Here is a 13,244-nt window from a genome sequence, read left to right on the forward strand (position 1 = left end):
CTGTTGCCTTGCTTTATGGTTTTCTCACTGGATGTTGTTCATGTTGTTCAGGATCCATACCTAGAGCATCTCTTTTTTTTTTTTTATTCTGCCAGCAGTGATGACCAGAGTTTTAACAAGGTGGCTGAGCGCGTTCTGATGAGACTCCAGGAGAAGCTGAAAGGTGTTGAGGAGGGAACAGTGCTCAGTGTGGGAGGGCAGGTGAACCTCCTCATCCAACAGGCCATGGACCCTAAAAATCTGAGCCGTCTCTTTCCCGGATGGAAACCCTGGGTGTGACTTGGAAGGATCCAGCACGCTTTTAGAAGAAACCTATTTTTCTTTGCACTAAGTTTTCTAACATTTCAAACTGGTATTTCACAAAATTTATATCAAGAGTAACCACGATGCCTTATCCATATTAGCATTTGGTGGATGGCTTGGGGTTTTTTTTTCAATAAGCTGTAACTGTGAAACATTTTTTATTCTGCTTAGCTTCATCCTACAGTCTAAACCACCAAGCACTGCTTTGATGTTCCTTGTGACCCACGAGGACTTTGCTTGGGCAGACTGGATGTGTTGTGTTCTTAAAACATGAGATTCATCACTGCTGTGTATCTGCTAAAATGCAGGACTCCTCTATCTGGTAGTGGTGACATGACTGTGTAAAATGGATGATCCAAAAACCAGGATTCATGATATAACCACCCAAACTACATTTCCAAAAGGGGGTTATACTTTAATTTCACAGTGAAAGAAAAGAAAACCAGAGAACCTCATGTGTAATGAATCAAGGGGTTTTGGGGTTGGAGTTTTTTAAGCTAAAGCTTGTGTATATAAATGACAACTTTAGGTCAAATAAAATATGCTGCTTTTTTTCTGTTGTAAATTAAATTTATGCTGGTACAATAAAAAATATTTAGCTTTTGTTGCTCTGATTTCCTTGACATATTGACCATACAATGAAACTTAGTGTATTGGAAATGCCTGTAAAAAAACCAGTCACTGTATTTGCAGTAAACACCTCTCAGAAACACTGAAGTTGTATTCTGAGCACAAAAATCTCATTCTGAGTGCATGTGGTTTTACAGAAGACATTGCTCCTTCTTAAAAGTAAAAAATCAGGTAGTCAGTGAATACGGATAATTAGAGAATCCATTCAAATAATGGTCTAACTTGCATAGTTAATAAATCTTCCCAAAGCATCTTTATGTTTCAAAATAGGAATAAAGGTTGGTGTACCCTTACATTATCTTAGTTTACATTTCATACAGTATTGTTTTTACAGCAGTATAAATGAAGAACTCCTGTTCCAATCAGCATTTAATGTGGTTTTATTTGTATAGTGTTCCCACAACTTTTATGCTATAAGATATTGTCTATATAGCAAAATGAGTCTTTTGTAGTGTGTTTTCATGCAACTGACATAAATTTCTGTTGATCCTTGTAACCAAAAGTGCATCCTGGCTTTTTTTTGTGGGGAGGAAATACTGTCCAATGATCTGTTTGTTCTCTGAAAATTAAAGTAACTGACAGAGCCCATGCTCTTTGTGTGAAATTTAAAGGACACTTAGGAAAGGGAGAAATGTCTTATCAAGCAATGGCAGGTAGGAAAGGACTGAACAAAAAGTCCTTTAAGTATTTTTCTTCACCAGAGACTGTCGTGAGGTGATCTATAATGTTAGTGTATTCCATATCAATCTGCACCCAAAAATTGTTACTGTCTCTTATAATCAATGTAGTATTTTTGTACATTATATCCTCAGTAAAGGGAGAGCAGATCCTGCTTTTATGTGATTTTTTTTTCCATCTTGATACAGATATTTTAGATTCTCATCAGTTGTTAACTCTTCCATACAAACCCAGCTTTGCCTCCACATACACATTCCCCAAACTACCTCTGTCTGTGGTAGGGAGTCTTGAGATTTCCCATAGAGATAGATTCTGATTTCTAGAAGACCAAATGCTTAGTGGTAGGTGTTTCTCAAGCCACTGCAGAGAAAATAGTGGCTTTGGAAATTCTGTCCAAAAAGTGCTCCATACAGAGTTGAGGCTGTATAAAATAAACTACTAGTAAGGCAGTTGTACTTTTCATGACTCACCTGGAATGTCCAGACACCTTCCAGTCATTGTACCCGAGGTCACCTTTGCCTGGACACTACTGTTGGATTTGGGCCCATCAAGCCAAAGGAAAACCTGAAATTACATTGTGCACACCACAAGCTTCAGCTATTGTGTAACTTTCTTCAGCATGCCTTCCCAACCCACTGTCCTTTTAAGGGAATTTAACTTCATAAATTTTATCAACACAATCAGTCATTGTTAGACAGGGACTTGCACTTTTTCTTCAAGTCTCCGGCCCTGCTTCCACACCCTTAAGCATGGCATGGACGTTCTGGATATCACTTATCAACAATCAAGATGTTTTGCCTAAATGAGTACCTCTCATGGGCAGCTCCCGAAACAAATGTTTTCATGGAGGAGAGACTCTTGGAGTGCCCTGACCTGTGTTCAGACAGCTGGCACGTCAGGACTAGACCAGTACTCCTTGGTTAAGATTTTCATTCCACAAAGTTTGCCAAGATACCTAAAATAGCTCACACATTATATAAGCCTTTAATTGGAAAGTAACATCAACTTACTCAAAAACCAAAAGTTAAGTCAGTTACTCTAATCAGACATAAAAAAGGAAGCAATGTCTAACCAACCTTGCTTAGTATCTCTGTCTTCACATTGGTTTGCATTTCCTTTTCCTACCAGACTCTTCACCCACAGCCCAGTGTATACAAACACTGTTGAGCCAAACCCCAGGCACTGCTGTTCCCTTTTGCACCACTTCTGAAATGAACTCTCTGACAAACCAAAGCTGAGAAAAAGCCAAGTGGTGCTGCCTGAAGCTGAGCCATAAAGTGGGTGATGACTGAGCAGTGTGGGATATTGGGGGTCCAGCTTGCTTGAGCCATGGCCCTCGTGCTCCCTCACCCTTTGGTATTTAGCAATAAAGGCAAAGACTTCAGTTAAGCAAAATCCGAGGTGAATTGCAGAGCTCTTTAGGGCTTAGGGCTGATGCTGCAGACAAGCCCAGTGGTTTGGCTTCATCTTCCCTAAAAGCAATACTGACTGTGACATCCCCTCACAGCATCCTGTCCTGAGGAACTTCTGTGTTGTGAACTGCCAGAAGTAAAGCAAACAGCCTGGAACAGAGAAAGAGACCAATCACAGTCCAGAGGGGATTATTTTACAGACAAAATGTATTTAAGTAAATGTTACTGAAACAGGCTAAAGATTAAAAAATCCTGGTAATAAAAGCTAAAAATAAAGGATCAGTTTGTAACAACTTTTTCAGCTTTTAGTATAAAGTATGAGCATTAATTCAGCATCTACTGTGCAGAAGCCTTGAGCTGTGCTGTGAAGTAATGCATTCTGAAAAACTAAATTATTGCAAATGCATTTTGAGCAGGATATTGACATTGGTGTTTATAAACAGCAGAGTCCACTATAAAAGCAGCTGACAAACTGACATTTGGGTTTTCAGTCAGGCAGTGCTTGTTTAGTCAGCTTTTCTGCTGAAATTAGAACTCCACATCACAATGGAGTAGAGAAGATATAAACAAATACTATAAAAAAATAAACACTTAATATTTGTATCCATTGGAAAAAGGTCTTTCTCAGAGAAAAAGTGAACTTACTGGTGTTATATCTGGTCCTGATATGAATTCTTTTTTTTTCTTGAAAGGGAGTCAAAGCCTCTGTTCCACTAAAGTTACACTGTAGATATGGATCATATTGTGACTTAATAAACTGGAAGTCTAAACAAGAGTGGAAATGCTAGTAAATATATAATTTACATCTTTAAAATTCCTCTATATGCATATCTGCTACAAATCCTTATAAAACTAACTGAAAACAACAACAAAAAAATCAAAGCTAGAGACAGTTCTATTGTGCTGCAGAAATGGAGATATAATGAAATTAAATTTCCTTAAGATGGTACATCTAACAAAGTAGTTTCTGTAATTATCTGATATCAGTGCTCTGAGGTTTGAGTCTTTTTTTTTTTACTTAATAATTTCCAGTTCATAATTTTCCATAGTTTAAAATAAAAAAATATTCCTCACAAAATAAGTTTGTTGGCAGTTTTTTTTTTCTAGACAACAGCAAGCCCTAAATTACATCAAACCATTTCAGTCATCTCAGTGGAAAGGAAAGGAGAATCTGGGTCTTTATATGATTTTGTTTTGGTTTTTAGACTTGCCTCACTACCTTAATCGGTTTATTCTGTTAACACACCTATGCATTGCATAATGCATAAGTAGATCATACACACTAAGAGCCCCTTGGCTATGTCAAAACACAGAAACTGATGCCCTATCAGCACACAGCTGTCCTACCAGTGTAATTAAAACCGGTGTTAAATCAATTTATTTAGGTCTGTGAAAAGCACCGTGGGTGCAAACCTCCATGTGACACACATCTCATTGTAATTATCTCTTATCTGTTCACCTTAATTCTGCCATTTACACACAAGGTCTCGTAAAGCACTGACAACACACGAGGGATTGTGTTAAGGCAGACATTATGTACAGAAAGATAAACACAAACCTTTGAGCCTCTGCTTCTCCTCAGGATATGCAACAATTACTTCAAGCAAAAGTGTCCTGTCATCATTCAGCTCCAAATTACCAGCTTTACTTTATGTAAGACATGCAAGTCAGCCTGTGGGCTCCCTGTTTCTCACTGTTCTTCTCAAACCACTTTCCTTCTCACTCCTACACAATTTTCTGAGTCTTTGTTCTAATGGTTATAAAGTACATTTTTTTTTTTTTTAATTTCAAAAGCCCTTACTGAATGTGGCTCTCAGGCTGTCCCTCCCCTGCTTCACTCATTGCTCTCTGGTTTCATTACAGCATCTGCACTACAGCTGTAGCTGAGGGGTCTTTTTATACTTTCTTGCTATGAAAGAACTACTCATCTCTTAATTATAGGCATGCTTGAAGCTTTTAAAGTTCAATAATGCTTTAAGAATTTGCACATCTACAAAAGAATTTCAAGGAACTAATATGATTGTATTAAAAATATTTTTACATTTCTGTTGCATTTTCCAGTTACTCTTTATTAGAAATATGAGTATCTCAGTACAGGAGTGATCCAATTGACTACACACCAAGGAGTTAAATGGATTTCTTAACTGGAGGAGGAGGCTGTTACAACATGTTCTCTATATAAAATAAGTAATTTACTTTTATTGCTGGCTGTCACAATGCATTTAACATATCCAATTTATGAATAACTCATTATTTTGATATTGGTCTTCCAAGTCTCTCTATGAGGTAACTAGAATTTACTGAAAATGCATTCTCATCCATTTAGAAACTGCTTCCTTGCTGTAGAGTTGCTCAATTTTTTATGATTTATCCTTGCAGATTCAAGAAAAACAGCTGGTTTGTATTAAAGATTCACGATACCACTCCCATGTATTGATGTATGGCCTTTGTCAGTATTTTGGGGTTTTTTAACAAGAAGACATTATTTCCTAATATTGGAAGTGTTAAATAGAAAGAAAGTGCTGCATTGATTGCAGTCATTGATTAATTGCTTCTCTCCAAAAAGTACAGTCAGAACCAAAATAAACTTAATTCTAAAATAATTAAGTGCATAGGCAGTGGTGTTACAATCTTGCTTAACAAATCCCTATGCCAACAATAAAACACAATAAAACCAGTTAAATCCTTAGAGTAATTCAAAAGTATAGATGTGCCTAATGCTTCATTTTCCTTGTGTATAATTGAATTGAGGTATACTAATGATATTCTGTGCATAACCCAAAGTTAAATAAGGAGGGAGAGGTTTGAGACAGAAATCAAATCATTATAGAAGACAAGCAGAAATTTGGTAAAAATGCCAGACATCTGGGCAATAACCTAGCTTCCTTTCAGCAATTTCAGGTGAGGCAGCCATAATACTTGGTTAAATAGCCCAAAAGCATTAGATATTTACATAGGACTATGATTTTTCATGTTGTTTAGAGACCAAAAATCAAGAGACCAGCATTTTATGCCTAAATCAAAGCAGATAGTCAGATATTTCAAGTAACAGAACATTTAAGCACCTCATACCATTTTTCAAGTCTCCCTGCAGCACCCAAGTCAGAAGCCTACACTCCACATGCTCCCTCTGTGGCTGCCAGAGCAATTTTGCAAGGGCCAAGACATTAATTGCCCTGCAGAGATCCCAGGTTCTTCCTGCTGACTACAGAAGAACTTTGAACAACTCTTCCTGATGTATCTCTGCCAGGGGACCAAAGACAGGTGGAATAAATCTGGCCATTAAGAGTCTGCCATAAGAATCAGGTGTGGCTGAAATCAACAGAGAAACGAAGATTGAGCTGGGAAAAAAAAAAAGAAAAAAAGCAAAAAAAAAAGCTGTGGTTTAGTAAAAGCAGAACCCCCACAAATCTGTAAGTCAATAACAATGACTTAGAGTGGTTAGCACTGCAGAGTTTGAGGATTTAGGAATCTAGTTTTAGCCACTTTGACTTGCTTTGCTGAACACGTTTGGTGAATGCAAATGTTCTTAATGCTTTCATGCAGTGGCAACTTTGTGCATCCAGAATGAATACCACAGAGAATTCCCCATATGGTAAAGTGATGCTCACAGTACCTCAGTACCTAGCCTGATTTTGATGACAGTGTCTGATGCAACACCAAGCAACTCTGTCTGCAAGGAAAGATAATGATCTGTAATGCTTGCATCCTACAGAGAAATTAGGTCAGAAAGTATTTTACTGTGAATATTCTGCTTCAATTACTTGGCAGTACTTGCAGAAACAGGCTCTTGATCAGGTTTAGGCCCTTTAGAAGAGAAACTAGAAAACGTGCAAAGCATAGTGAGGTTTCTAGCAGGCAGACAAAGCTGCCTAAAGAATACAGCATCTTCAGTCTCCCAAGAGTTAGCAAAGGAAGTCAAGTTGGCCTATAAATATTTTCATAATTATCAAGCAGCTTTCAAGTGGCTTGTAAGAGATGAATTCAAGTCCATCATAATTAACTCTAAAAGACAGCTGCCTTCTGTGTGCTTAGTTTCTTCTGTTCTTCCTTCCCTTTGGTTTTGTCTTTACTTTGATGTTCAGCTTTGTTTTCCCTTGGATCACAGTTTCAGTTTTCAGCCTCACAGTGCATCCGTAACTGTGGGACCCAGAAAAGACTGGGGGCAATCAAAAATAACTGTCTGGTTTCAATTACTGTAATGAGCCTGATTTTACAACCCTATGCCACAACTACAAAGCAGTGGGACAGCCAGTAGTGGAACCCAACAGGCCACTCACCAGCAGAATGTACCTTACTTTGCATTGCATTCCCTAACCTGTACAGCCCTCATCTCCTGAGGGTAAAGGCTCCTCACCAGAAGAGGAAGATCTGCTCCTCTAACACCTGCAGCTTCTTTGCTGTAAAGGAATAATGGGCACCCTGCAGAGAAGTGCAAATATAGAAAATAAAAAGGTCTTTCTAACTTACCGCTGTGGAAAAAAGCTGTGAACAGATTTTCCCGCTCCAAACTTAGAAAATTTTAGAACTTGAAATGGTCTAATAAATCCTATTCATGTAAGAGAAACGGAACACATTTTTAGAAGAAATAGTTTCTTTTTATGTTAGAATAAGCTAATAGTGAAAAAGCTCTTACAGAGAAGTATGTATTGGTATAAAGTACAGTCCCACATTCACTACATAGAAAGCAGATTGAAATAGAGCATCAAGATTCCTGAATTTATTTTTCCTGAAAAAACCACTGGGTGAAAATCAGCTCTTTTCCTCCAGCTTAGAATTTACAGAGATACTCTGAAAAATAATGTTTTAGTCCTACACAACTTAAAATTAGCTCATCATATCCACATCCTTTTCTAAGCTAATTCTTTTCTAGCTATAAGTAACAACTTGTGACCCTTGAAGAATTATTTTCCTCCTCCTTTTTGAGTAATAAGAGAGGATATGTGTATAATTGATGAATTAGAGTCATCTGATGGACAAGCAAGCATGGTCCTCACTTCTGGAAGAGTGGCATCTGTAAGTCACTCTGAATTAAAAACAAAAGACATGCACAGAAGGAAAAAAGCAGGAATAACAAAAGGCAAACCAGGAATAACGAAAGGCAAAGCAGGCAGGAGCAGGTTTGTGAATGGCCTTTCACAGGAGCTGGTCCAGAAAACAGACTGGGGTACCATGAGAAAGCAGAAAGGAGATGAGAGGTGAACAGGATACCAGTGAAAGTTTGAGCAGTTCTGTGATGATCCTTGAGGCTGGGATACACAGGATTTCGGGCTCTCAGGCACATGGTGTGACTCGTGGCGTGTCCTGTGCAGGGCCAGGAGCTGGACTCAATGATCCTTGTGGGTCCCTTCCAACTGGCAGCTTTCAAGGAGATCACAGAAAGCCATCCCTGAACAATGAAACTACCCCCATTTTAGTTTTCTGAGTCCAGGTATCTTTCCACAGTGCTTTTTTTCCCCTCAGCCTGACACTTAGATGTAAGCTGCAACATAAGCTGAAACTCATGTCATGGCTTGACAAATGTGCTTCCCACCAGCTGGGAATGAGCAGAGAAATCCACCTTTTTCTTTGAGGATCAAGCCAGGAGGAGGGGGTGACTCACAGGGAGCTGGCACTCCCACAGCCAGCCCTGTCTGCTCCAGGCCCAGGGTGCCTGGTGGCTGCCAGGGAGTGACTCTCGGTCATTTTCTCAAAAATTTTATATTTGTTTACTGTGATACTTCTCTTACTGAATAGTTCTAGATTTTAATTTAAAGTTGTATCAAGAACATTCAGGAAGGAGAGCATTGGTGAGTATCTTCCCTGTCAGAACATCCAATTACTTCAAGAATAATAGAAGAAAACAATACCTACTGCCAACAAAGTAGATTTTGTTACTGAGTTCAATGACAGTTGTAGACATGCAATTGAATCTCCCAATAGATCCATTTTTAAATGGATGTGTACATCCATTTGTATTTTTATATAATGTCCATCAGTTTGGTAAGTAAGCAGAATCTCTGTTTCTGAAATCAGAGATTACCAGATAAGCAAATAAATACATTGGATAGCCTGTGACCAGTTACATATGGTAGCAGCATGTGTACTACTTTGACTTCCTTTGTCAGTAATGTGAAGACCTGAGAGATAACTATCATATTCACACTGCTGATCCAGCCTCAGGTAACGGGAAATTTTAAATGTATCAGAGATAGAAGAAACTTTATTTCATTTTAATTTATTAATCCTTCTTATCATGTAGCATATTATCCTGTATTGTTTAACTTATCACAGGCAAAAAAACCTCGAACAAACCAAACCCTAAAGTTTTTTTTTATTTTGAAATAAAAAAGTTATATATGGTTAGTGCTGTTAGATCAGCTAGATGGATAAAACCAGGTAAATAAAAGAGGAGAATGCCTGTACTGATTAAGCCAGGAGATACTGTTCCACAAAACCTGTTGCCTTTTATATAACAAAGAGTTTCAAAATCCTTGATTGAAGAAGAGGACATAAAGCACAGGAAAAAACACACCCTAGATTTGCTGATGATATTGCAACTTCTTTTCAAAGACAAAGACTTTGAAACAGCGATCAAAAAGCTGCGAAAGTAATAGAAAGTCTGTTTGAAAGCAGGCCCAACGACACTCACAAGATAGCTTTTGAAACCACTCAGGCCAGTTGTAAGGGACAGCTCTTGCCAGAGGCCCTCATCCCCATCAGTACTCCAAATGAAAATTTATTACAGAAAGCAATTACACGTAATTTAACATAAATTAAAATGCAAAGCTAAATCCAGACAAGTATTAGTCTGACAATACAGGGAAAACACAAATGTAGGTGCAATATTATACAAATAAGGCAGCTGTAACTATAAATATATGGCATTGTTCCATGGAAAAACAGAGGACCCTGTAATAAGCATTGATTTAACTGAAAATACAGGGGCTGATTTCCCTGCTGTGAGTGAATGCTTGATCCTGGGGAAGTGCCAGGAAAGCTGTCACAGCTCTCAGATCTTGAGATACCAGCCAAGGGAATAGCTGCTGGCTCCATGACGGGAGCAAGTGTTCCTGGGAAGGGAAACACTTGTTTTGTAACTCATGATTTGTTTGCTTTGCTTGCTTTCTTTCCCAAAGGAAAATCTGCCTCAGCAATTAGTGAACAACTGATCCTTCATGAATCAATGATTTTTTTCAAGAAGGGCAAGAGGAGAAACTTTATAGGTTTAGATTCAACTCAATATACAATATTTTGTGTGAAAGGGAGCCTTAGTTTGTTTTCATTCTGTCTTCTTTTCAGGCAACCTCTTTTAAGTCTTTGAGCACTATCAGAATATATCCATTTAATCAGAAAATGCTGCTTTCCCACGCAATTAGTGAGTATGGAAAATTTTAACCATTTATTAACTTGGGATAATGTAATATAGTGATCCACTTCAAGAAGTCTAAAATCAATAATATGGTTAATTAACACAGTTTTGCAGTAAAAGCCAGACCATTTTAAGTGAGAAGCCGCAAAAAAAGTCTGAATTTTTTCTTATTAAATTGGATTACTTAAGTGACAAATATCATATTTTCTCTTTTTCTATAGAATTAAGAATTTTTCAGGAACAGTCCATTTAGTTCTCAGAAACAAGTAGGAGACTACAATCTGATAGGATGCAATTTTCAAGGGCCGATTTGAGTTCAGTGGGTGTTGATGTTGCCTCTGTTGCCCTGAAAATGACAGTTCATCATCCACATTCATTGGGCTCTTCATATCTGGGCAGAGGTTGTTAAAATTTTACTTGATGGTGTAACCATGAGAAATAAATCTAACTGACAAGCAACTGAATTTCATCTCCATAGCTTTGCCAGTTACACATATAATTTCTTATTTGCTTTAGGATTTGAGCTGCTCTTGACTAATGATGGAGTGGTTCAAGGGAATTGATTGAGGGGACAAATTGTTAAGTTATCAAGTTCTTAGAAACAGGAAACTGGTTAGCTGGATTTAGATGTCCTGTGTCTTAATCCTAAAGATAAGCAAGTTAATTTTTCATTTGTCTATGAATAGTAGGCGCTTTTTTCTCAATTTTTCCATTGGTTCAGGTAACCTTCAAGACCTTATCTATTTTTGCAAATCTGAATGCACTCAGCAAAAACCCAGTGCTGTTTACTCTAATGGGACCAGAGTCTGGCGTTTCTATGGGAACATAATTTGTATTCCCCATCAAAAGTGATTTTTTTTAATGGCCTCCTTAACAAGATAATCCATCAAGGAACTGGTGACAACTGCACCCAGTAACCTACTTAACAGATCCAGTTTGACAACAATTACACATTACTGCATGTCATCAAGGCAGGGTGTAACTTGATATTAAATATAGCAAACACATTTGACAGTGGACCACAGCTGCTTGAGAAGGTTGAAGGTGGTGACTTCTGAGCAGAAGAATTGTTTGGCTTTGGGGTAATACTGTTGGGACTGGAATGGAGAAAACATCTACTGCATATGAGGGTAGCTCAGTCATCACCAGATTAAAGGCTTGAGTTTGTGGATGGTACTCAGAGCGCTGTGCTCATGAAGGACTTCCTGAAGATTTTATTTCATTAGATTCATAGGATAGGTACATGATGGTAGAGGAGACCTCATTCAAACTGGAATTGGCATCTTAAGTGAACATGCTGTCTGCTCTGAATTGATCCGTTCAAGTTTAACAGGGAAAAGCCAATTTTCCCATGTCTCTCTCCATTTTGAAATAAAAGATCCAATTGATAGTGTGTGTTTCTGTGACAGGAATGGAAGTGCAATGAGAGAAATATATTATATATATCTATATATCTATATATCTATATATCTATATATCTATATATCTATATATCTATATATCTATATATAATGCATGTATCTTGCAAGAATAAAGCAATACCTATTAATGGTTCCAGTGAACAATTCACTATATATATAGTATTATTAATGTTTGAGAATATTTTGATTTGAGACAACATTTTTTCCCAGGGAAGTTTACCATCCCACAGGTAATCAGAATTTGGAAACTATTTCACAAGAAATACTGAGAATCATTCTGCAACTTATCTACATACTACCTGTATTTAAGTATTGCCAAATATTTACAACTGTTAGAAAGTCATAATCTTAGTGATCTCTACCAGAGAGTCATAATCTAAGTGATCTTTAAATGCTTGGTGTTTTTAAAGAGTCAAAAGTTAATTTAGTACCAATCAGGTATTTAAAATTCACACCTACATTTCAGCTTCAGTTACAGGAAGTTTAGGATCAGTCTGAGTGTTGGTTATCTTACAAACACAAATAAATCTTTCAGGGAATAGAGGAAATACCAAGGTCGAAATAATATGGAATGGTTGTAGTGTGAAAAGGCATGCTGGAGTTTGTCAGTGAGGGTTAGTCCATATTTAAAGTCCCTTTGTTCCTAAGGCAGAAGAAAGCAGAATTCATTGGCAGAGATGCAGCTTCTATCAGTAACACACATTCCTGACATTTTCTAAATAACCCACCTTGCCAAAAAGCCTAAATAAACTTCAGGACATTTGGCAGATGAGCTGAATCTCTTCACTATAGGATTTTGCTTGAGTGCTTATGTCAGAGGTATGTCTTCTTGATTCTTCTGTTTCTTACATTTTAGCAAATAAAACCTTATATAATCCAGGCTCTAAATTTCACTGTTTTGAATTATCTAATCTTGGCTATCACTATCAGTGTACAATTACATAGAATAGTTTGTTCCTGAAATATCCCTTCAAATTAATTTTGTTTATAAAGTGCTTTGCCTTCACTACAAAGAACATACCAATGTATCTGTAACAGGCATCTTTTTTAAAAAGAGTAACAACTTCTACCTGCAGAGTGGTTTTTGTTTGGTTTGGGATAAAAATGTTTCTTTTTTTCATTCATCAAATGAAATGAACTGTGCTGACAAAACTACCTTCTTCCTGAGGTAAAAGCTGATAGCCTGAGCAAAAAAAAAAAAAAAAAAAAATTATTATTTGGAAGAAAACCCAATTTTCATTCTAATCTTTTTTCACTCTGAGAGCAGATTTCCATGTAAAAATTATTAAGATACTCAAATACCTTTCTATTGCAACAGTGAAAAATTTGGTGAGAGTAACACACAAGATGAAATCAGGTGTTGAACGTGCAGGATATTAATGTGGTAGCAACCATTTTAGTTTATCGTGGGTATCAGCCATGAGATGGCAGATCTCTGCAGTTGGAGTG

General features: G+C 37.4%; 1 protein-coding gene across 1 annotated transcript in view; it reads left to right on the forward strand.

Annotated features, from left to right (window-relative positions):
- ATM (ATM serine/threonine kinase) overlaps positions 1-1,512 on the forward strand; it is a 55,973-nt gene extending 54,461 nt beyond the window's left edge. Inside the window, exon 62 of the mRNA XM_058822535.1 lies at positions 96-1,512. Within this exon, the coding sequence (XP_058678518.1) occupies positions 96-279 (184 nt within the window). The 3' untranslated portion in view covers positions 280-1,512. The remainder of the gene's footprint in view (positions 1-95) is intronic.
- The last annotated feature ends 11,732 nt before the right edge of the window (positions 1,513-13,244 follow it).

This window comes from Ammospiza caudacuta, chromosome 2, assembly GCF_027887145.1.
Source record: "Ammospiza caudacuta isolate bAmmCau1 chromosome 2, bAmmCau1.pri, whole genome shotgun sequence".
Taxonomy (NCBI): Eukaryota; Metazoa; Chordata; class Aves; order Passeriformes; family Passerellidae; genus Ammospiza; species Ammospiza caudacuta.